The following is a 21,491-nucleotide window of genomic DNA, read 5'->3' on the forward strand; positions in this document are numbered from 1 at the left end:
GCAACTCTTACAAACCAATCCCAGATCTTGACTCAGTGCTGTTGCTCATATGTAGTGCTATACAATTTAGTCTTGAGTTGGTTTTTTTTCTCGCAGGCATTGGAAATCTTCATAGTCAGAAAAAATCTAGGATGGCCAGCTTTCCAAAAATCCCTTAGTGTTCATTGGGCTAGGAACAATTTGGCGTTCACTACAACATGAACACTCAAACCAATTGCACATCCAGAACTCCGGCACCTCTCTTTGTTTGTTCGGCTTTTTGTGTTGTGTGGGTTTTCTTTCCTTTTTCATTGCCGCCTTTGCCTTAGTTGACCACCACCACCACCCCTTTCATCCAAATGTCGCAAGTTGAAAAGACCACAGAGTAAGACTTTACTGGTCGGGCAAGAAAGTCTCTCCCTACATTCTACTGTCTGATGAGATTTGAGAGCAGCAGGTAGTTGCTGTCAGCAGTCACTTTTTTTTTTGCAAAAAAAAAAAAAAAAAAAAAGAGTTTAAAATACAACACCCATCCGATTCCTTGAAGTTCTACACCATGTTGTGATGGTTATTCCTCTCAATGATGTCCACAGGTGAAAGGATCTCCTTCCGGATGGGAGGTGGAGGCAGGCAAGTCTTTGTCTTGGGCTTGAAGAGATCTGAGACGTAAAACACCTGTAGGAATAAGTGGAAAAGGCAAACTTAGCCACAGTGGGTGATGCTTTCTTTGAAAAGCTGGTTTACAGAATACACACACATATTTAAGCTGTGAAAATAGCACTTTTTGAATGCCTGCCTGTAACAGCTGCGAAATCCCAAGTGCCTGCTACCACCTTTCTGTACAGCAGAGAAAAAGGCTCAGCCCACCCTAAACAGTGTAAAAACATGAGAGGACAACTTGATTTCTCACTGCGTAATCACTGAGTGCAACACCCAGACCTCTGCTGAATGGGTTGAAAAGCCAGGAAACAGATCCATGGCCTGCACTGCAATAAAATAACAAAGGTCTCCAAAGGGCTGGCCTGACTCATCCTGAGTGGTTTCAGGGATGGAGCTGGTGTGAAACAATTCATTGAGCCAGACATCAGGTAGGCAATTAAAAGCTTTCAAATCAAAGCTGTGTTAAAAGCTCTCAGCAGAGAGTCAAGGGTGAGCGATGCTCCTCACGCCCCACCAAGGCACCAGGACAGAGCTGGGGTCTGGTGGAAGCCAAAGGCTAAGGAGAGGAGGAGCTATTCCTGACTCCTTCTTCCTAAATATCCCGTGATGTAACCCCTCTCCCGGATGTGAAAAAGCCAGTGCCTGGCAATTTCGGAAGGTAGCAACACAATAAGAAACAAAGTGCTGGGAGGAAACTTCCACATCCTCCTTTGGCCGCACGAAGCTTATCAGTCCTTCAGGACTGGGGCACTTTCACCCTTGCCAAACCTTAGCCCCGTGCCAGAAGGGAAAAGAGTCAGATCCTCTGGAGGAAGCAAGAAGTGGCAAGGATTCAACATTTTGTCACCTAGCACCACAGCCCCAAACTTCCGTCCTGCCACCGACTGCCCAAATGTGACAGCTCACCCCAGAAATCCTTAAACCCCAATAATCTGGACTAAAGCCATGGGTTTGCTGAGCTGAAATCCCAGGATGAGCAGCACATGGCTGTAGGAATCAGCAGTATATTTGGGTTTTCTCCCACAGTACTCAAATGCAACATTTAAGCACCCAGATAAATCAGGGGAAAAAATAATTCCAAGGTGCTCAAGGAATAACATTAGATTACTATTTCCAGGCTGGGCAACACAGGGAGGAAGCAAAGGTTTGCCCCACCTGCATCTAGCCCCACATTTTCTAGCTACCCAGAGCAGTGTGCAGTAGGTCAAGTTGTCCTTGGAAATAACTTTTGCAAGCCCCTATCTGCACAGCAGATGAGGCTCAAGCTGGGCAGACAGCGAAGCTGCTGTAAGCAGCAATTTACTCCTGCAATTGTAACCAGGGATGCAGGAAGCTGAGCTCTGCTTTTATTACTTTGTGGAAAAGCAGAGAAGGAGCAGATTTATGAAACAGGTCTTTTCTTGGTGAATGTGCTGGTGGCTGGCTGTTTGGTTGTGTAACAGAGCTGATAAAGTTGTTTACAGGGCATCCAAGTGGCAGCATGTGTACCTTTGGGTAAATAACAGGATCCAGCTGATGCTCCTGAGGATCACAAGTTGGAGTCTGGCCCCTTGCTGGAGCATCACAGTGTAAAAACACATTGAACTGCTCTGGCACTGGTTTTCTTTTGGGTTGTTAATGACTGTAAACCCCCCATTTGTCTGGTTTGGAGCACTTCTGGTGCCATCTCACTCATGTGTCCACCTCTGAGAGCTGGATTCAATCAAAAAGGTGTCCAGCTTCTGCACCAAGATAGCCATGACAAATCAATTTAGGGGAGGAGATTGCTGAGTGCAAGAAGCATATGGGGATTGCTTTGAGCCTGGTCTTTTGACAGGAATGAGTTATGATGGAGTGTCATCCTGGGTATTTCAGCTTTTTCATCCTGGGTATTTCAGCTTTTACTGTGCTGCTTTTCAGGGTTTCATTCAGAGACTGGTTAAGAGGTTTCATTTCTCTTTAAACTGTATTTCACTTTAACATGGCTGGAGGTTATATAAACATTTATAGGAATAATGAAATGTGATCTTTGGGGGTTAAAAGTGTGTTAAATCCTCCTAATGCTTGAACTGTTTAACACAAAAAAGGACTAATAAACGTGCTAAGTTTTTCACTTGGATTAGCTCCATTTCCTGTAGAAGGTGCTCTCCACCCATAAAGAAAACTTGATGGGAGAAGACTGAGTGCCTATTTTAAGCCATATCTTACATTCCCACTCAGCAATTCCTATTACTTTTCATTATATTAAAGCAATTTTTAATCCTATACAGAGAGGTTAAAACAACTCATCTAAGCTAACCAGAGCAACACTGGGAGCATGTCCTTCTGACATCTCCCCTCTTCCCTCTCCCTCAGATGAGACATAAACCACACAACACACAGCAAGCTGCCTACAAGGCGCATAAAAACTATTTCTATTTGAGAAATCCTCATCGTATTTCAGCCTGGGTCCAAGTCTGAATGTTTCATCAGCTGGAAGTGCTTGACATTAATGTCTTCTGCTTGTTATTTCAGGCACTGAAAGACAAACGTGTCTGCTGCAGCATGACCTGGGTTTAAGCTTGGGCAGCCTTCGGAGATGAAATCCACAACTGGTTTCTACTGAAAATTACGGCCTGATAACTGGTGTTTTTACAGCTCTTGACTATCACCAGGGTGGACCCTGAAGGCTTTGCTGGGGGAAGGGGTGGCTGGGAGCACCCAGGCTTGGAGGTGATGAGTCTCCAGGTCCTTCCCTCTGTTTCAGAGCAGCCTGTGTGGGAGAGCTGGGCAAGAACCCCCAGGACATCCCAGGAATTGCAGCCAGAAGCTGCTGAACTGCTCCTCCAGTGCAAACTTCCAGGGTGTTTTGGGATGACTCTTCCTCTTGTCCCTTGCTGCCACCTCCCAAAACGGAGTAAAGTCTGTCAGGCCCTCCTAGGCAAAGGCTCCACCAGCAAAGCCAGGTTCTGGAGAACAGCACACTGGTGGTTCTCTGCAGGCTGAGGGGATGGGACAAGGGCTGGATTCACACCCTGCCCTGAGCCTTAAGCTATGTCCCGAGATGTTCCAGGTCATGGAGCCCTTCCTGCAAAGCGTTTGGAGACAAATGCCCCTTCCACCAGCGGGCTGGGACAGCAGCTCAGGCTGCCCAGGCTCGCAGGCAAACCCAAGCCTGCCTGGGAAACTCCAGGCAGCTGCTTCCTACGACACAGGAAAACTATCCCAGCCCTGCCACAGCCTCCCCTCCCCAGCACAGCTTCCAGCTGCCAGAGGGCTGGGAGGGCACAGCCAGGCCTGCTGCTCGTCCCAGCCAGGAAGCATCCGGACACCCATCCCAAGCATCTGGAGAGCTGTTGTCCTTCTGGAATCACTGCTGGGATCCAGGGATGGATTGTCTGGTCCCCACTCCTCTTCCCTAGGGCTGTTATCCCACTTCTCAGCATAAGGACACGCACACTTCTCCCACCTTCCCCTCTGGGTCTGCTGGCCCTGCATGGGACATCGGCACCAGGCAATGGCAAAACCCAACAGCTACTGCTCACAGAGTTAATACCACTCCATGAAAACGTCCCAACAATGACATTTCTGTTTTGGCTTTGGAATATTATCAACGAGTGGGAAGTACATAAATAACGTCTTTTCTCTCCCTGCAAAATGTAATATTGGTGAACTTAACTCCTTGTTCCCAAGGCTGATTTACTTTTAAAACAGTTAAAAAAAACCAAACAAAACAACAACAACAACAACAACAAAAACCCACAAAAAGTGGTGAGTTGTTAAAATCTTGCTTTCAGGAGTTCACACAGGCACAGAAACCACCACAGCCCCCAGTTCCTTTGTGTCTATCTGAGGCAGCTGCCTGACCTGGTGCCCCCCATCCTGGCAACTTAAAACATCTTCATGTGTCACTTCGAGTTTGTAATCAGGTCACCCTTTGGAGAGCAAGTGGCACGAGAACCAGCCCAGCAGCTGAAGAGAAGTGGGCACAGCTTTTGTTGGGCACTTTCTCAAAAGCCCTTTTCCTCCATGAAAATCTGCCTCCCCTCATCGGGCTGCCACCAGTTTTCGGATGGATTGTGTGGGGAACAGCCATAATCCCAACCACCCCAGACTCTCTGCTCATCTCCTGGTGGAAAACTTTGCTAAGGAGCCTAACTGAGAACAGCTGGAGAAGCCAAAGCTGCTGGTGGACAGGGAAATACTCTCCCTTGACTGAACATCTTTCCAGTGCCCCGAGCTGCCTGGACCAAGCCTCCGCAGCACAGCGCTTCCCACCACACCCCCAGCTGTAACACGGAATCGCCTGAGCTGAACTGGTGCATTGCAAAGGCACTGCTATTCCCACAGGACCCTCCCAGCACTCCCAGTGCCGTTCCTGCCCTGTTTTCCACACTCACCACGCAGTAAGCCACCAGGGCTCCCTGTGCAAAGCCTGCCAGCACGTCGGTGGGGTGGTGCTTGTGGTCCGACACGCGGGACAGGCCGGTGTAAAACGCCATCATGATGAGGGTGAACTGCAGCAGGGGACGGAGCAGGCGGGCTCCCTTCCACGTGAATCTGGCCTGCAGATAAAACTGTGGGAAGAGAGGGAAACAAACAAAACAAACAAACAAAAAAAAAAGGTTGGGTTAATTTGTCCAAAATGCAGCAGCAACTGCTCTGTGGGGGAAGCTGTGGGGCAGCCACGGCCCTGTGGCTCAAGGAAGGGGAGTTGTCAAAGAGGAAGGATGAAGGATGCTCCTTGCACATGTGTGGGCTCTGGAGGGGTTTTTAACCCATGGAGAGGAAGAGGACAGTGGTGGATGGGCATAGCCCCCCCTCAGTGAGCCCACACCAGGGGATTGGGACCCCCTGCATCCCAGCTCTGCTTCAGCCTCCACACAGCACCACGTCCGAGTAAAGAAATTCCTCCGCAGCATTATTTAGCGCATAACAAAAACAAGGTCCCAAATCTGGGGTATTTAGGACTCACAGCATCTCTCAGAGGAAAAAGAAGAGTCAATGCAGCATGCTTAACCTTCTGAGCCACCCCAAGAACTCCCAGACATGGCCACAGCCACTGACAACATGCACAATGCCACCCTCTAACATTACCACCACGTCTCCCAGCCCGAACCCCGGGGTTTGCAGGAAAGCAGGGAGCAGCTGCCCCACTCCACGGCCTGGGAATTCCCTCACTGGGTGGGAATGACAAGCAAGGCCCTGGCTCAGCCCAAAAACACGATGCTGAGGTGATGTCAAGCAGACATTGTAGCCCTGCCGTGACTATCTCAGGCCCGTTTCCGTTCTGGCTGCCGGGCACGGCCGGTTCCTGTGGGAACCGGGAAGCTGGGCGGGAAGAGAGGGCAGGAAAACAGCAACTCCTGCCCGTGGATGAGTGCAGGGAGGAAGGCTGTGGGGAGGGAGGGACGCCACAGCAGCCTCCAGGCTTGGGGAGCAGAGGGTGTGAGAGTGCGTGGCAAATGCTGCTCAGCCCCACTGCCCGTGGGCTCAGCCCCCCAGCTCTGCTCTGCCTGCTCCTAAATGAAGCACTGGAGTCAGACCCAGTGTCCTGCAAGGGGCTCTGCTACATCAGAGGGCTGGAAAGGGGTTTACTCCCCATTTATGAGCCCTTTAACACATCCAGAGCAGTTTGCACTGCCTTGATGTGAAAGGGAATGAAGCTTTCGCTGGGTTCCCTGAAACCACAAACAACTTAATGACAACATAAAAGCATAAAATGACCTATAAAAGCAGAACTAATTGGGAAGCTGATAAGAGGGAAGCATCATTTTGGCCAATTTAGTATGTTTGGCTGTTGCACAAACATTGTATTTACCCCTTTTTGGAAAGAACACACACTGGGCTCTTCTGAAGAAACGAAACATCGCTTCATCTGAATGGAGCAGATGCTCCAAATTATCCAGATTGTTAGCCAATTAACATGGAAGGGAGCAGCACCAAAACAGCTCAGTGCTGGCTAATTCACATGGTGATTCTGGGGAATATATCTGCAAACCAGCCCAAGCCTGGGAACAGAGCCACAGCCCCACGGAGCACACCCCACACCCCACACCACTGTGTGCAGGAACTCGTGCACACAGAGCTTTGGGCTGAGTCTCAGCTCCCACAGCAAGCCCACGCTGATGCAGCCCAGCACATGGACCACTGGGCTGGTTCTCTATAGTTTGGGATGATAATTTTCATTGCCGTGGTCTTTGGGCACCCAACTTCTGCCCCAGAGGACAACTGTGCAGACAGGATACAGCTGTGGATGCCCCATCCCTGGAAGTGTCCAAGGCCAGGCTGGATGGAGCTCTGAGCAGCCTGGTCTAGTGGAAGGTGTCCCTGCCCATGGCAGGGGACTGGAAATAGGTGACCTTTAAGGTCCCTTCCATCCCAAACCATTCCACAATTCTATTTTCATGTTTGAGAGCCTCAGCTCAGCCCAAGTGACAGTGCAAAACTCAGGTTCCAGTGCTGCTGCTGCTGCAGAGCAAAAATAGCTCCAATATTCTGTATTATAAACCATCACTCTCAGTTCTACCAGGAAGTCTTGAAACCTGATGCCTTATTTTAATCTTGTGTCTTTGTCCCATCAAATCCCTTAAGAAGGAAATTTTCTGCTGGATAATCTGACATTTGTCACTTTTGCACAGTCTGGGCATCTCCTCAAATCATTCCATCCCACAAGCCTGGACTGAACAGGTCATCTAGAGGTGAGGGTGCAAAGTATCAATTAAAAATCAGCAAAAAAAAGCAAATAGCAAGTTTGAAGACACAATAAAGCAGGCACTTCTGGAGCTGGACTGTGACCCTCATGTGCAATCTTTAGCCCTGGAAAAGGAGTAAAAAGCAGTGTGGCACCATATGGGGTGTGCCAGGTGTCCCCCAGGTCCCCAGCACCCTACTCACACCCACACCTGCACATCTTGGAGGGCTAAAACTCACCTGAACAGTGCCCCTCAGACACTGCAACACCAGTGTGAGGATCTCAACTGAGTTCCTTTTACTGCCACAATAAAGGCCATGGAAAAGTTGCTCCTTACTCCCCATTCATAAGGACAAAAAAAGAGGGTAACAGCACTCCTCATATTCCACAGGCATTTTATGAACATGCAGTATTACAAAAGCTGCTCTCAAACACCAGGATCCCCTAAATACTTTCAAGGTAAGACTTGAGGTGCTCCAGACTTTGCCCTCAGTATGAAAGAAAACCCCAGTTAATAAGAGAAGGTCAAAAAGTGAAAGTAGAATTCAGAGGCTGAAAGGATCAGAATTTCCCTAAAGCAGGAATTAGTGCTATTACCAAGAAATGGGAAGTTCCTGGAAATTTATCTGAAAATCTGCTTATGAAGGTGTTTTTTGTTGTTTTGTTTCGGTGTTTTTTTGCTCCTGGGAGCAAATCTGAAATGCTGCCTGCTACAGGCTGACAGATTTGGATGGGAATGTGGAGCTGGAATGGAGCTCTTCCTGGGAGGGGGTGGAAGAGCAAGACCACAACCAGGGTTATTTCCACCACAGATCATTGCAGGGCAGTGAAAACCAGGAGCACCAACAGGAGCAAGGGTGGATGGAATGGGATCACACAGAGTGGGAGTTATTTGGAGCTCCCATCCGCTGTCTCCTGGCAGAGGCTGAGTTACCACAAAGCAGATGGTTTGAGGGACGTCACATCACTCTTCCTGTGCCAGGGGACTTCCACAGTGCTGCTGGGGACATCCCACAGCCACACACAGCCTCTGAGCAAACCGAGGAGGAGCTGGCAGGGGACACAGGCTCAGAGCATCACCTCCAGCCTCCCAGGGCTTTCTGCTCTCCAGAAACCCTGTCCCATTCACACTCTCCCCGCCGCAGGGCTGGACTCCATCAACCTCAGCCCTTAGTCACACCTAAAGTTTCCTTCTGGGAAACAGCTGGGCTTGTTCCTGGCTGTCTGACCTGAAGTGACCTCCTTCTCCAGCCCCATCTGCAAGCAGAGTGGTACCCAAAGTGCTACAGGGCCAAAACTTCCCCAGCCCAAACTCACTCCAGTGTAACGGACTGCCCTGGCTGGACAAAGCCAGCTGGAGGCTGGGGAATGCAGAACTTGGCTTTTAGCACCAAGCTGGACAGAAAGGAAGGACAGGAGATGGGAAAAGACCTCTCAGCACCTCTCAGCATGCATTGTTTGCCTCTTCCCTGCCTCTGCTGAGTGCACAGCACCCTCTCACCCCATCAGAAATATCCCCAGCAGCTCAGCAGCTCAGTTCACGCCTCAGCCTTGGCCTCTGATGTAATTCCAATTTATTCATTTCCTTAGGTCACCACTGAACTCAACTCCTAGTCCACAGCCACCACAGAGGTTCCTTCACAAGGGCACATCACTCCTTAGCTGCACCAGGGCACCTTCTCCACCCCGCAGCAAGGAGCTCCAGGAAGAAACCTCACACTCCTTCTGACACACAAACCCAGCAACATCTCTCATTTTTCATTTACATCAGTGGAACACACCACAACCCATTCTGAAGTCTTCTGGATCACCCACTGACACAAATACACAAGCTTTGCTTGCATATTATCCAGAATCAGCCAACATTGCTGAAGGATATTAATTCTGCTTTTCTGATATTTAAATTTAGCTCTTCTGCACTCTTCATGTGATTTCAGGCAACTTCATGCTGCAAATAAATCAGCATTATGATCTCACATGCTCGAGGAGTAGAAAGAATCCCCTTTGCTCCCTGCAAAGACTCCCCCACATCCACAGAAACAAAACCAAGAGGTGTGGGTCAGCTGTGGAATAAGCTGTTCCTTCCATACCTCCCCTTTCCTCAGCCTGCTATAAATATGTATTACAGCTCAGCCAAGGAGTAACAAAGCAAGGAAAATTAAGACAAAGAGGATTACCCAAGAGTAATTTCCCCTTTTAAATTTTTTATACAAAGGCCTGATGTTAATTGAGTACTCCTGGTGACAAGAAGGCTGCGAGAAACTTTGCCCTGAAGTCTCAGCATTTAGAACTAAATCCCAGGGGATTTTACTGTCTTGCAAGTGCCTTTCCCTGGGACTTTTCCCTCAAAGCCCTCCAGGGCTTGGCATCTATCGGTGTTTTCCTGCTAGGAGCCCATGGATAGCACAGGGCTCTGCTGCTGTGCTGGGAAAAGCTGTGGTCACTCATGCACTGTCCAACCAAATACCTGGACAAATCCAGCCCCACGGTGCAGGCGAAGCCCTGCTGGATGCGTGGGAATCCATGGATTTTTGAATAGACTGACTGGAATTTTCTGGCACCCGTCTCTACCAGGTGAAGAGAACTCGAAAACATTTTAATTCAGAATGGGCTCTGAGAGTGAAGCCAGGGAACGCCAGGAAAAGACGGGAAGTGACTTATCCTGGAAATATGAAGTATTGTTCAATCAGGAACACGCTTGGGACACGAGTGATCTGCCAAACCTCTGCAGGACATGCTCAGCCCCACAGATACCCCCACTCTGCAGAGGCCCCTGGCACACTCTTGGTATCCAAAGTGTAGGCAGCAACCTGCTGTGGCACAGCCCTCACTTCCCAGGAACAGGGGAGCATCCGTTTTGTCCTGACTGAGATGATTTCCTGATTGAATCCATCAAACACCTCCTGCACCACATTTCTAACCAGGCTTCCAAAACCCCAACCATTCACTGAGGTGGGCAAGACAGTGGGGTTTACCTTGCACCAAATAAAATCCCTCTGGCTTGCTATAATCTCTTTTTTCTTGTAATTATTTTTCGATATTATCGGCCTCTCCAGTGTGTCAGATTTCCTGCCTCCCTTTTTCTGTGAGATTTCTCTGTCAGGCTCGGGCAGTGACCAGGGAGCTGGAGTGATGGAGAGCAGGGTGCTGTTAGACAAGCTGGAATCAGAATCATTTAGGTGGAAGAGAGCCTTAAGATCACTGCCTCACCTGTCTTGTCTCAAGTTGCCTTTTTCTCCCTTCAATTCATCACCAAACACTTGATGTAATTTTCCCTGACTTCTCAAGGCACAAGGCACCTGGACAGCTGGTCAGACAGAGCCTGCTACCAGCCTTATCACAGCTTTGGGACAAGTTGAAAATTAAAATAATTTTTATAAAGGGATTGTCTCCTCCATAGAGAGGGATAAGTGGAGCAGCCTGTTGTCCTGGGTCAGGGGTCATGGGGAGAGGCTGGTGAGTGCTGACAGCTCAATTGTTCCTATATGGGGACAGGGAAGGGCAGCAAAGAGAGACCAGAGGCACCTCTGTGCTCCAAAGCATCCCACAGGAGCTGAACACCACTTCTAAAGCCTGCTGCAAAGTCAGAAAGAACATCAGGCAGCAGGCATTGGTGCAAAGCAGCACTGGGAAATCAGGCATGCAGGTTTCCCATGCATTCTGTGGGAACTTGGAATGCACTCTGCAGTTTTGGGGTCTCTGTCACCAGCCCCCCAATCACTGTAGACCCATTTGTCTCCCACCTGCTCCACAACAGCCGGAATTTTAGAAAAACACATGGGAAAAAAAAAAAAGTTTGTCCAGCACCCTGCAGAAAATGGGTTAAGCCCCGGTAGAGAAACCATCCCCAACTTAATAGGGACTGGCAGTCCTTGCTGCTCCCAGATGCTGGGCTCAGAAGCACCTCAGGGCTGACTTATCCAACTGCCCACAGAGCTCCCCAGAAATAAATGTCTGCCCATGTGAGTGATGGCTTCCAAACTCAGCTCAGAGAGTTTTACGATGGGCTGAGCCTCCTGTGAAGCATCACCAAAGCAGCTCTTCATTCTAATACAGCTGGGAGGAAACAGCCAAAACGTTCACTGCAGAAATCCAAAAGTTTTCCAAGAACAAAATAAAAGGGAAAACAAAGAAAGAATTTAATATGCTGCCCACAACTGCCTGGAAAGCTAAGTGATTCAATTACAGAAGCTGCTCACAGGGAGGGGGCATCCAAGGCTGAAAAGGCAGGAGGGAGCAGTGGTCACTTATCTTCCCAGAGGGTAAGGGATGGGGGGGTGCACTGCTCATAGATAAAAGCTCATGTTTCATGTTTTTATCAGTGCTGTTCCTCTGCTTGCTAGTCCAAGATTACCGGGGGTGGAGGAGGAGCACAAATCTTACAAACAGCACAAAACTTGATTTTTTATGAACTAAGTAACTTTTTCGAAGGAAAACCAGACACAAAATCCTCTGCAGCCCCCCACAGAAGGCCCTGTGTCTGTGTCCAGCCCGTGTGGGCAGTGCTGCCTCCCGCAGTCCTGGCAGGAAGCACCTTGGCAGCCACCCTGGCCCCAGCCCCGGCACAGGAAGGGCAGAGCCATTTCTCACTGACAAAGGAAAACAAGTCCTAGCCCTCCCCTCTGGAACCAGGCGGGCAGAGGCTGCTCCACCTGCTCCGCTGGCACATTTCGGAGCCAGGCATCACCTCCTGACATGGCCGTGGCAGCACATCCTCCCCCTCCATCCATGAAACGTTCTGGCTCGCCCCAAACTCTCCTCAGTGGAAACCACAACGTGAGGGGAACAAAATTGCACAGGTCGTCCACAAATTTAGTAGGATTTGGATTTAATTGCCACCTTGGCCACATCCCAAAGCTGCACGCACAGCTCAGCTATCACGCCAGGAGTCCCCACCCTAAATAACACCACAGCAGCTGAGGGGGGATCTTCCCACCAACAGCTCAGACTCTTTGTTTTTTTCAACCAACTTTCCATGTCCAATGCTCATCCTGCCATTACTGCTATGGAATGTGGGACAGGGGGGCAAGGGATCAATCAGTGAGGTCACTTACCACCAAATACAGCATGGTGTACAGGGAGAAGGACGCGTGCCCGGAGAAGAAGGATTTCCTGCAAAACAAAGCAGGTGCTCAGAACCAGCCAGGATAATCCTGAATATTATTATTTTCCCTGTAATATGGTGACTTGCCTGTGGTATCTGAGGATGCCAGACCAGAGGGACCCACAACCCCCAATGCTCTGGGTTATGAAAGCCCTGTTATCCGCCCTGCTTGCTGCTGAGGCAGAAAGCGAACGGATGGACAGGATGCTCACATTGTTTGTCCCTTCCTGGCCTACTCATGGGACAGCAGTTATTTCCAGGCTAGCCCAATAACTCATCATCTCGCCTCAAATAACTGGGAAACCCTGAAGAAATGAGAAGAGAGCAACTCCTCTGGGCTCTTCTTTGCAGCGTGAGGAATGTGCCCCTGGAAAAGTCAAAACTGGGCATCTGATAGATGTGCTAGAGCTCCAAGGGGAGGCACTGGCAGCCCTGCCTGTGAGGTGGAGCCTTTCCTGAGGAGAAGCTCTGCTCTGCCACACGGGACACCTCAGGCTGCTCACCATGAGCTCAGCTCTGGGGGTGAATTCCCACAATGAGCAGCAGCTCAGGGAAACAATAGTGTAGGAGTAAAGAGAAAGGAAAAGAAATGTTATTCAGCTGAGTGCCACACTTCCCAAGGGAAACTGCTGGTCACTGGAAAGTGGATTTATGGCCTTCACAGAAAAAGCATCATTTCACAGAATCCTGGAATGGTTTGTGCTGGAAGGGACATCAAAGACAATCTCACTCCACCCCCTGCTATGGGTAGGGACAGCTTTCACTATCCCAGGTTGTTTAGATCCCCCATCCAAGCTGGCCTTGAACACTTCCAGGGATGGGGCATCCACAGCTTCTCTGGGCAATCTGTTCCAGTGCCTCACCACCCTCACAGGGAAGAATTCCATCCTAATATCCAATCCAACCCTACTCTCAGTCTCAGATTTGAGTCCTCTATTGCCGACAGAGAAACCCCAGACACATTTAGTGGCAGCAACCCACGGCTTTGGTGCCACGGGCTCTCACCTGGCTTCCTGGACCCTGCTGTCATTTCCCCTGCAGGTGTAGTTCTGGATGTAAACTCCCTTGGCGCAGTTGATGGTGGAGAAATCCAAGTCACAAACCGCCAGGAAATGCGGCCGCAAGCGCCCGACGGACACTTTGGCAATGTCTGTGAAGGACTGGCTGATGGCACAGCCGAAAACAAAGCAGCCCACTTGCTTGTAGAGAGCTGCCACGTAGGGGTTCTGGATAAAGGAGCGGGATTTCTCCTTCAGGTAGTGGATGCGGTAGAGCTCTCCCGTTATAATCTGTGAGGGAAGCACAACAGGGAGGTTAGACGGGGGAAAAACGCTGTGCAAAACCAGGGGTGGGTGTCAAAGCAGGGCTGAGGCAGCTCTGAGATCTCAAACCAGGAATCTGCTTCTCCACTGAGGAAGGAGAACCCATGGGCCAGCGTCTCTCCATCCTCCCCCTCTTCCCTCCCAATGCTAGGAATGGGGTTTATGGAAAAATCCAGTAAACAAAACAAAAAAGGGGTAGATTTTGGGTTAGCATGTTGGCATATCTTCACAAAAGTGAAATAACACCCCAGGCAGAGTGGGAAAAGAAAATTGACATAAACCAGATAAAGAATTAGTGTGTGTTGGGAAGGAGAAGCCAGACCCACTACCCTCTTATCAAACTGATTTTGGAGGAAAATAAACACACAGCCTGCTTATCTTCCTCTCTTAAAATCATTAACACAACAGGGGAAGAAACAGAAAGCCCCAAACTTTTCAGATTGCGGCCCAAAACTTGCTGCCAGCAGACCCAACTCAGACCTCTCAAGGCCTCCACGAAGTCCAGCTATTTTGGGGCATTTCAAGGGGTCTTGCCATCACATGGCAGCAGATTATGTTTTTCTTGTGTCAGGGGTGCTGAGGTTTGACAATACTGCCATAAATCACTGTCAGGGAGCAGAGGACCCAACTTCTCACATTCAGGGCTCTGAAAAGGCAGGTTAATGAAACTCAGGCTGTGAAATGAAGTCCAAATGTCTCACCTCTCCCAAAGAGCCAAAGGTTTAAATTGTTCTCCGTCACGCTACACACCTAAATTTTAAGCTCCAGATTTACAGCTTTAGGATTTCATTCATTACTCTAAGTGTTTTTATACCTGAGTAATAAATCGGGGCAGGGTTGGTTTTTTTTCTTTTTTTTTTTGGATGCCCCATTGTCCCTGTCTCTCTGAAGTCACGGGGATTGTGATATGTAAAATTAACTGTCAGGAAAAATGCCTTCATGTTAATCCCTTTCTGGAGCAGCCAACAATATTTCTCCCAGTGTGGCAGCCTGCCAGCCATAAGCAGGAGACAAGGTTCCCCTGCCTACCTTTTTTAAAAGCTTGGCACAACCTTTGGAAACTAATAAACTGGAAAAGTATGGCAATTAGACTAAGAAGAGTTGAAGCTGTATCATTGTTTGAACTCACTCGTACCAGGGCTTGAAAAAACAAAGGCTGACCTACGGCAGCTGAAACTGCAGCTAAGCAGGCTTTATCAAAGAGAGATACAACTGTAATCACAGAAAATAAATGCCAAGCTAGAGCAGGCTCTGCTACCAGGCACAGAAATGCTTTGGGTGGCTGCACCACCATTTGGGGTTTACATGTGACAGCTGAGATTTCCTCCTGGAAATCTGGTAGTGATCAAGACTTGTTTAGGGAGCTGCAGCTAACTGGCTTCAGCATCATTTTAATCCTCACAGTCTCTGAAGACCATGGTTTATCTCCATTTTGGACCACTTTCCAGCACAAGCTGCCAGCCAGGAAATCTACTGGCGTGAGGCCTGCAGAGGGAGGTTGTCCTGGATGGACACAGAGACTCCTGCACGAGGGCAGGTCCACCCCCAAAAGCCTAAATTCACAAGGAGGGGAGCTCTGAGAGGCTCAAAACTCATGGCTTTCACAGAGGGAAGGCCAGACAAATTAAGGATGATATCTGATACTGGGAGATGTGCCATTACTGCAAACTCACAAACAGATCCACACAAACCTGAGGCTCTTGGCCTGGGAAAGGCATGTGACCATTTTAAACAGGGACCAACAAAAGTCTGGGGATTAATATTTTTCTCTCACCGTTGGTGGTCTGGGTAATTGCACACATGTAGCAGATTGTAAATTGGAGCCTTCATTCCCTCACTAAAATGCTGCTGGGTACCCAGGAACCCTCCCCAGTTAGTGAAAGCCATGGATCAACTTAATGAGAAGCTAAAAATTGGGTGAACTTGATTTTTTGGCAGTGCTGTCCCAGATAAAGCAGGACGGTGAAAAACTAATGCAGCACAGATGTGCACAGACTGGAAGGACATCCTGAAAAGAAAACAAGTTTTAAAGATATCAAGCTCTTCTCATGCCTTGCACTCCTGGCGAGCCATCCACATGGGACACGTGCCATTCTGTGGGGATGGGCACAACTCCCAGGGACTGGTGCACATATTTTAAAAAGCTGGTCACTAGAGAGAAGCCAACATCAAAATTTTCTGTCTGTGAATGCTTTTTGCAGACTTTCAGTTGTCAAGCCCACTTCATTGTTATTATAAGGTATCACCAGCAATCCAATTAGCCTATAATTACTTTTAGAGCTCTTCTAGCCACTTGCTTTTGGTGTAACATTCTCTGTGCTAATCACATTGCAGTGTATCACCTTCGACTGTAAAACAACCAGCTAATCCAGCTGTGTAACTTGGATTACCTAGAAAATTAATTTCATTAGGAATTTTTCACAGCCTTTCAAGACCTATCAGGTGTGGGGACACGGGACTACAGCAGTGGTACCCCTACAAGGTTCAGGAAGAGGAGTGCCACCTTCGCCTGGCCATCCAAGGGACCACCAACATCAAATCAACCACCTTCCAGCATGAAGAGCAGTCAGGAGAGATGTGAGAGCACACAGCCCAGGGGCACGAGCCTCTCCAGTGCCATCTGCATGGAAATTTGCCTGAAGTCAGTAAATACACAGATATTAAAACCAAATGCATATCCTCTCCCATCCTGATGGAAGCAAAGGTCTCGCCTCTGCCGTTTACTTAACGAACTCTCTGGGTGTCCTCAAGCCACTTAAAACATGGCCTGGACCTTTTCACCCCAGGCTAGGCTGCCTGTGACGCCACGTAAAGCTAGGGTGTGAAATTTTGGCTGCTTCACCCCAAAAGCCAGCTCCCTGGAAGTCCTCATAACCACTGCCCTGCCTTCCAAAGGCAAACGATGTGAGCGAAGGGAGCGGAGTCAGTGCCTTGTGGATTTGGAAGGAATTCCTATTATGCTCCAGTAATTCTGGTATCTGGGTTACATCTGAAAAAGGAGGTCGGGCTGACTTGAATTTTCCATGCAGGCTGCCATAGCAAAGAAATCTGTTGCTTCAGTTCCTCGTTAGCCATTTGTGTCACTCAACAGCAAATAACTGAGCTTTTGAATTTACCTTATTAAGTTACATTTGTTGTGGGCACAGTGAAACCAGGGCAGAAACATCCAATTCTTTGGGGATTTTCTTTCTCTTTTAATTGACCTGCTATTTCGTGGTAGAGAGTTGATGGATCACATAGGCAGCTGATTATGTTTCCAGTTTCTGTTCCAACTCCTGTATTTGCCACCGCCTCATTAGGGATCAGAAGCTCACTCTGCATGGAGCTGGCGTGCCGATAGCTCCGGCAGTAATGCGAAAATGAGAGGCTTTTTCATTTCATTTTTATGGCTTTTCCACACTCGGGGGTCATTCACCTGCGGGGTGAAATTCTGCCATGTTTATAGAACTGGGGGCCTGGCACCTTTTGGGATTGTTGTGGGGAGGGAGGGGGCAGAGGGACAGGGAAGTTTTGGGGACCTACTTTGCTGAGTGAGTGTATGTGGTCAGGAAATGATGGAGATATTCACATCACAAAGCAGCAAGGCTGAGGATGGGGTATTAGCAAAGCAGGCACTGTGCCATCCTAAAATATCTACTGCCCACGACATTCCATCTAGGAGGGAAGATGAAAGGGGAACAAGTGCTCCTGACCTCTCCATCTCCATCCCTCCCAGCTGAAGGAGCAAGAGGAAGGTGGCATCTCTGGGAAAGCACCTGAGCTGTTCTGGCAGCAGGTGAGAAGGAAAATGTAGGTACTTTTCATAGGGGAATTTCCTCTTAGCTGGAAGTGTTTAAGCAACAACCAGGAGACAGCTCTTGTCCTCTGCCCCACACCAGGCACACGCTGGCATAAGGAGGCTCAGCTCATGGGCTGGGTTCAGCTTTTTGGCTGACAAATAAAGCTCTTATCGTACAATCATTTCCTAGCACAGCTCTAGAAAAAGGAGAGAAGGAGGAGAAGGAAAATGAGGAGGCATTGGGAAGGTGGGGCATTAGCTACTTTTTACAGCGAGGACTCTGGGAATATGCTCCCCATGGAAGGTTTTAATTGTCTTTTAAAAACGGCTGTAATATGCAATCTCTTAAAAACCTAATACTAACCTGTTAAATTTTCCAGGCACTGGTTAGCTGGAAAGATGTATCCTTTGTTTTTTAAACCTTATAAAACAGGCAAATACCAAGAGTTATTTGAATAGGGACAAACCATGCCAAGTCTTTACTGACACTCAAGTGTTTTTGCCTCTACTCTGAACTCCTACTGGAGGGTGAAAAAGTTCTCGGGAAGCTCACAGACTTGCCCAAACAGCTTTGGGCCTGTTTACAGGCTTCAAGAGTAATCTCGTTGCTCTCATCACAAGCTTTCATTTGTAAATGTTTGCAACTCCACGCTTACAAAAGTCAAACAATCACAGAGGAGATGTGCACCCGGTAGATAGCCTGGCCATGGCCACATTAGCAAGACAAGGAGGTGCCAAAAACCTCTACCGGGACAGAGGAGGAGGTTCTGGAGGCGGGACTTACCGCGAGGATGGCGATGAGGATGCCCGCAGCACACAGCACCGCGTCGTTGATGGTCTCCACGTTCTTCTGCGGGTACCTGATGCTGTCGTCGTCGCAGTAGAAGCCCCTCTGGTAGGGTTGGATCGTGCTTGTCTCGATGATGAGGAAGGGCAACCCGGCTACAAAGAAGGGGAGACAACAACCAAACCCATCAGCAATACAGGCAAACACAAGCAGCTCGAAAAAAAACCCCAAGACTCAACTAGAAAACCCCTTGCAAACCATTCATCACTGCTCCTGGTGCTTTTCTTTTCATATAGCTATCTTTCCAAAGGGAATAGCATTGGGATTTGTTTTTCCAAGCTGGTCTTGCAGGGAAAAAGCATCTCCTCTGTTATGGTTATCAGATGTCTGTGCAGCCTGGTTCCAGTTAAGCCCTGTGCGCTGCAAATATTAACTTACAGGAACAGACCCCTGGAGCAATCCCTCTGCAAAAGGCCATGAAAACCAATCTGGCACTTTTCTCCGGGGAGGGCCCGATGTTCTTCCGAGTGCCCCAGGCAGAGCAGCCCAGAGCTGAGCAAACAAACATGGCAGGATCGAGTATCTGCAGGGCTTCTCTCCTACCTGGCCAGCCCAGCTACTCTCCATCCCCGTCACTTCCCTGCCTTTGAAGCCTTCCTGGACTCACTCCTCTTTGTATTTACAGGGTGTATTGACAGCTTGCTGAGAGTGTTTGTACCCACTAATGCAACAATCATGTGCTTTGAGCAGCTGTGGAACACCCATCCATGCAAGGACCAGCCCATCCACAAAAGCCGGTGGACTCCCAACAGAGCCTGTTCACCTTCAATCACAATAAAGCCACGTGAAATCTGGGGTTTAAATACTATCTGTGAACCCTCTGCTCGGGATTCCCGTGTCTGCACACCTTGGCTGGATCTTTGCACCAGGCATGGAGCAGATCTGCTCAAGAACGTGGGTCAGGACCCAAAGTATGGAGGAGACACCTGGAAATTGCAGTGTGTCCGTAAATCCATGTTTTTGTAAGTTTTTCAGAGAAACACAGCACTGCCTCAAACCTAGAAGGGTGTTTCCCAGACACAATGTCACTTTGGACAGGGCACCCTCCTTCCCTTCGCCTCAGTTTCCCCATCCATCTTTGCTGTTAAGCCCATCACCGAGACGAGCACTACATCCCCACAAAAACAAGCCCCAAATTCCCTGAAACCCATGTTCACAGTAAATCACAAGCCACAAGGTACAGGAAACCCTCCTCCCACTTGCAGAGCGAAACCCAGGTAAGGGGAAAAACAAATGCACAGTGGTTCCAGCTGTCCTTGAGCCAAGACAACAGGTCTCACACCCAGATCCTACAGAAGGCATTAGGGAATACTTGTCGACCACTAACTTGCTTAAGTATCTGTGGGTTTGTTTACATAGCTAGAAGTCAAAGACATCAGAGGGTTTTTCCTTCTAAAATGAATAAAAATAACAAATAAAAAATGAAGCGCTGTTGGGTCTGACCCAAAGCTGTCCACAGTACATCTGTAGTGAGCACCATCTGCTAGATGTGATTAGCAAGGCCACCATCCATGTTGTTCAGAAGTGTCATCAAAATAATGTTCCCCATGTTCTCCACATGAACCACTCTCTAGATTTCACTTTGTGCAATCCACTTTGGCTCCTTTTCCTATATGTTAATGGGTTTCCCTAAGCCAGGATTACTACAGGGTTTTGTTACTCTTAAGAAAGAACTCCATAACCCGTGAGCAGGGACAACACGTACTGAAGTAAAATTTTCAAGTACCCAGTAGTGGCGTAGGCCACTGCTCAGGACCCCTTTCAGATCCTCTCTAAAAACCCTGGAAATGGGTTAATTGCAAGTTCTGGGCCCCAAGTTGCTTGGCAAGGCGGGACAGTTTCCACCACGTGTGAACGAGCGAGGAACAGTTTCAGAACTGCTCAGATTTGGTAAATAAAATCGGACATCTCGTGTGAATCCAGCTGATCCTCATTCCACGATTTAACCGTTTTGATGCCCAGCCAGCTTGGCCCCAAAAGCCTGCCTCTGGTGCCAGCAACCCCATTTTAATAGGCCACTTAAAAAATCCTTAGGTTTCCCAAGGAGAAATGGCAGGGGGAGAAGCGCTACGGTCGCTGGGCGCGATCCGGTTTCGCGCGCGCCCGGAGCGGCGGCGCAGGGTTGAACTCGGGGAGTAGACACACCACGGTTACGTGGCTCATTGTTATTCCTCCAGTTCCTCTTGTTAATGGCTTTCACATGACAGGTCTGTAAAACACATGTTCCCACAGACAATAAAATACATCTGAAAGCTAAAACCGGCCCTAAAAAAAAAATAAATTAAAAAAAAAAAAGATTAAAAAAAAAGGACAATAGTGTTCCTATATATTCTGTGAACCCAGGAATAATAAAGATTTGTTTTCCCTTCATTCGTTGAGCTGCATGGGGTAGTATTTCCATGTCTCAATTATATGTACACTTGCCACAGCTATAATAAGAGCATAAGTGACCTATATGGGACACATTTTCATAAAGCACATAGGCATAGTTTGGAAAATCCGACGGGTTTGTTTTCTCTCCTACAAACTTGTGGTTTAGTGGGATATTGCCAATCAAGTCTTGATATTTTTCCAGCAAAACACTAACCTCAGATTCCCTTTTTTTTTTTCCCTTCCTCTTTTTTTTAACATGAGAAACATAAACACACTCCCTATAACTGAATGAATATTACCTAGAAGACATAACATGCCCTTGATTTTGAGGGTTGGGTGAGAGGCTGCTCTTTTACCCAAGGTATGGAAGACCCCAGCCCATGGCAAACAATAAATTGTGCTCAAGATGGCTCTTCTTCCCCACGAGGTTATTTCTCTGAGGATGGGTTGTCTGAGGGACTAGGTCACCACCCACATTTTTTTTGGCAAGGGGGTTCCAGCACGGAGAAACCTGTAGTGGTGCCAAAAGGCCGCCAGAGCATGGGCTTTGCAGCAAAAACACTACAGAGGGAAGTCTGGAAGAAGACAGAAAATTAAATGCAGAGAGAGATGCCTTTGGGATCCCTCAACAAAACACCACAGAGACATTATTCACACTAGGAGATCTGCCTGAGGCAAAAGGATCCAGAAGTGGGGCTTACAGCCCACACACCTTGGAAACAGGAGCCAAGCAGAATAGGATTGTACTGTGAAGATGGAACATCTGGCCTCATCAC

General features: G+C 48.5%; 1 protein-coding gene across 1 annotated transcript in view; it reads right to left on the reverse strand.

The window, feature by feature from the left end:
• Positions 1-472: 472 nt before the first annotated feature.
• PLPP3 (phospholipid phosphatase 3) overlaps positions 473-21,491 on the reverse strand; it is a 42,484-nt gene continuing 21,465 nt past the window's right edge. Inside the window, exons 2-6 of the mRNA XM_069023489.1 lie at positions 18,280-18,437; positions 13,401-13,684; positions 12,346-12,403; positions 4,998-5,174; positions 473-654 (exon numbers count right to left, since the gene is read on the reverse strand). Of these exons, the coding sequence (XP_068879590.1) occupies positions 529-654; positions 4,998-5,174; positions 12,346-12,403; positions 13,401-13,684; positions 18,280-18,437 (803 nt within the window). The 3' untranslated portion in view covers positions 473-528. The remainder of the gene's footprint in view (positions 655-4,997; positions 5,175-12,345; positions 12,404-13,400; positions 13,685-18,279; positions 18,438-21,491) is intronic.

The sequence above is a fragment of the Aphelocoma coerulescens genome, chromosome 8 (genome assembly GCF_041296385.1).
Source record: "Aphelocoma coerulescens isolate FSJ_1873_10779 chromosome 8, UR_Acoe_1.0, whole genome shotgun sequence".
Classification (NCBI taxonomy): domain Eukaryota; kingdom Metazoa; phylum Chordata; class Aves; order Passeriformes; family Corvidae; genus Aphelocoma; species Aphelocoma coerulescens.